The 1,625-nt window shown below is 36.0% G+C and overlaps 1 protein-coding gene across 1 annotated transcript; it reads left to right on the forward strand.

The window, feature by feature from the left end:
- Nucleotides 1–171: 171 nt before the first annotated feature.
- LOC21383817 (acylamino-acid-releasing enzyme) lies at nucleotides 172–1,344 on the forward strand. The gene is made up of 3 exons (XM_010110205.2): nucleotides 172–286; nucleotides 755–930; nucleotides 1,031–1,344. Exons 2-3 carry the CDS (start codon nucleotides 780–782, stop codon nucleotides 1,342–1,344), a joined length of 465 nt encoding a protein of 154 aa, XP_010108507.1. The 5' UTR covers nucleotides 172–286; nucleotides 755–779.
- The last annotated feature ends 281 nt before the right edge of the window (nucleotides 1,345–1,625 follow it).

Here is a 1,625-nt window from a genome sequence, read left to right on the forward strand (position 1 = left end):
AATTTTTTTAATAATTAAATTTACATATTTTTTAATTTTTATGTAATTTTATATAAATTTAAGAGGTAAAAATATGATACATTAATATATTAGCGCACAAGAGAATGTCTAATTAGTAATGGGTGTTGCACGAGATGAGAAGAATCTTTTCCCTGAATGGCTGGAGGAGTAATCAACTCGGCTTGGCGCGTCAGCTTGCTTTGCCCACGATTCCCTTCTCTTTATCTCCCTCCTCACTCACTTCTCTCACTCTCTCTTTCAGACTCAGGCCTCAATCTCTCTCTACGTAAGTCCTCCCTCTCTCTCTATACTATCGGATATGTGTTCCTTACTTTGATTCTCCCCCCAAACTCTCGGAACTAATTTTTTGCCGATAAATCGCTTGATGGGTATCTCCAATTTTATCTCTTTACTTGATCATGATTTTGGTTCCACTGTTTCTCTCTTCTTTCTGTTATTGATGATGGGGAATCAGAGTCATTTACTGGATTTTTTTTTTTGTATTCTTGTGGAAACGTTTTTTCATTTGGTCGGCCCACTCAACTTGCTGTTTGAAATATTGAAAACCCAATTAAATGCACAATCTTTAGTGTCTCAGCTAAAGAAAGGCACAATTTTTATTGAACCCTATTAGCCTTTCAGATTTTCTGGTGTTGGAGTATCAATAATTGAACTTGCATTTTGTGGGGTCCTTTAGACTTTTAGATGTTTGTTTTCTGTTAATTCATCTTCTTTGACTTTTGAATGATTGCAGTAAAAGATTGTCAAAACTGTTAGCCATGGAAGGTTCTAAAGTTGGTCTTGTAAAGGATCTGCCACTGGGGTTGGATCCAACAACCGAGGAAGAATACACTTCTCAGTCTAACTTACTTGAAGAATTCACTAATATCTCCAACATTGATAAAGCATGGACTTTTAAGTCTGGTAGTGGTATGAATGCTAAACTCAATTTATCTATTTCCTTCTTAAACTCAATTTAACTTTGAGTTCTGACAGTAGTATTGTCTTTTGGCACAAATTTTTGGTGCAGTAACAGACTCCCAGGGAATGTTTTTAATTAGTCAACCAAATCTTCTGGCAAACAAAAGGAGAAAGTTTATCCTTTCCACTCAAATTACAAAAGAAAGTCCCACCTCTGTGAATTTGCAATGGGCTCCCTTTCCTGTGGAGATGACAGGAGTGTCTGTAATTGTTCCGTCGCCATCAGGAACCAAGCTTCTTGTAGTTCGCAACCCGGAAAACGAATCTCCCTGCAAATTAGAAATTTGGAGTCAGTCTCAATTGGACAAGGAATACCATGTTCCTCCAACTGTTCATGGCTCGGTGTATACGGATGGATGGTAATTGATCACATACAGTTTTGATACTTGTCTTGTGATTGTTTTAGTTCGGATTTTTCTTAGTAGAAGAAGAGAAATAAAAGCTCTAGCTTTTAAATTCTAGTTTGGATGATATAGTTTAAAAGACCTTTTTGGGATATAAATGAGATTTTCAGGGTAAAATGAAAGAGAGGGGAAAAAAAAAACAGAATAATTTCCCATTTATTTGTGGAAGCTCTTTCAAGTAGAGAGGGGAAAAAAAAAAAACAGAATAATTTCCCATTTATTTGTGGAAGCTCTTTCAAG

Source organism: Morus notabilis, unplaced genomic scaffold, assembly GCF_000414095.1.
Source record: "Morus notabilis unplaced genomic scaffold, ASM41409v2 Scaffold4079, whole genome shotgun sequence".
Taxonomy (NCBI): Eukaryota; Viridiplantae; Streptophyta; class Magnoliopsida; order Rosales; family Moraceae; genus Morus; species Morus notabilis.

Bases quoted from the DNA above. Each gene is read 5' to 3' on its own strand.
- LOC21383817 (XM_010110205.2), top strand. From the start codon at position 780: ATGGAAGGTTCTAAAGTTGGTCTTGTAAAGGATCTGCCACTGGGGTTG. The intron at 931-1,030 runs GTATGAATGCTA...TTTTTGGTGCAG, and splicing joins GACTTTTAAGTCTGGTAGTG to TAACAGACTCCCAGGGAATG.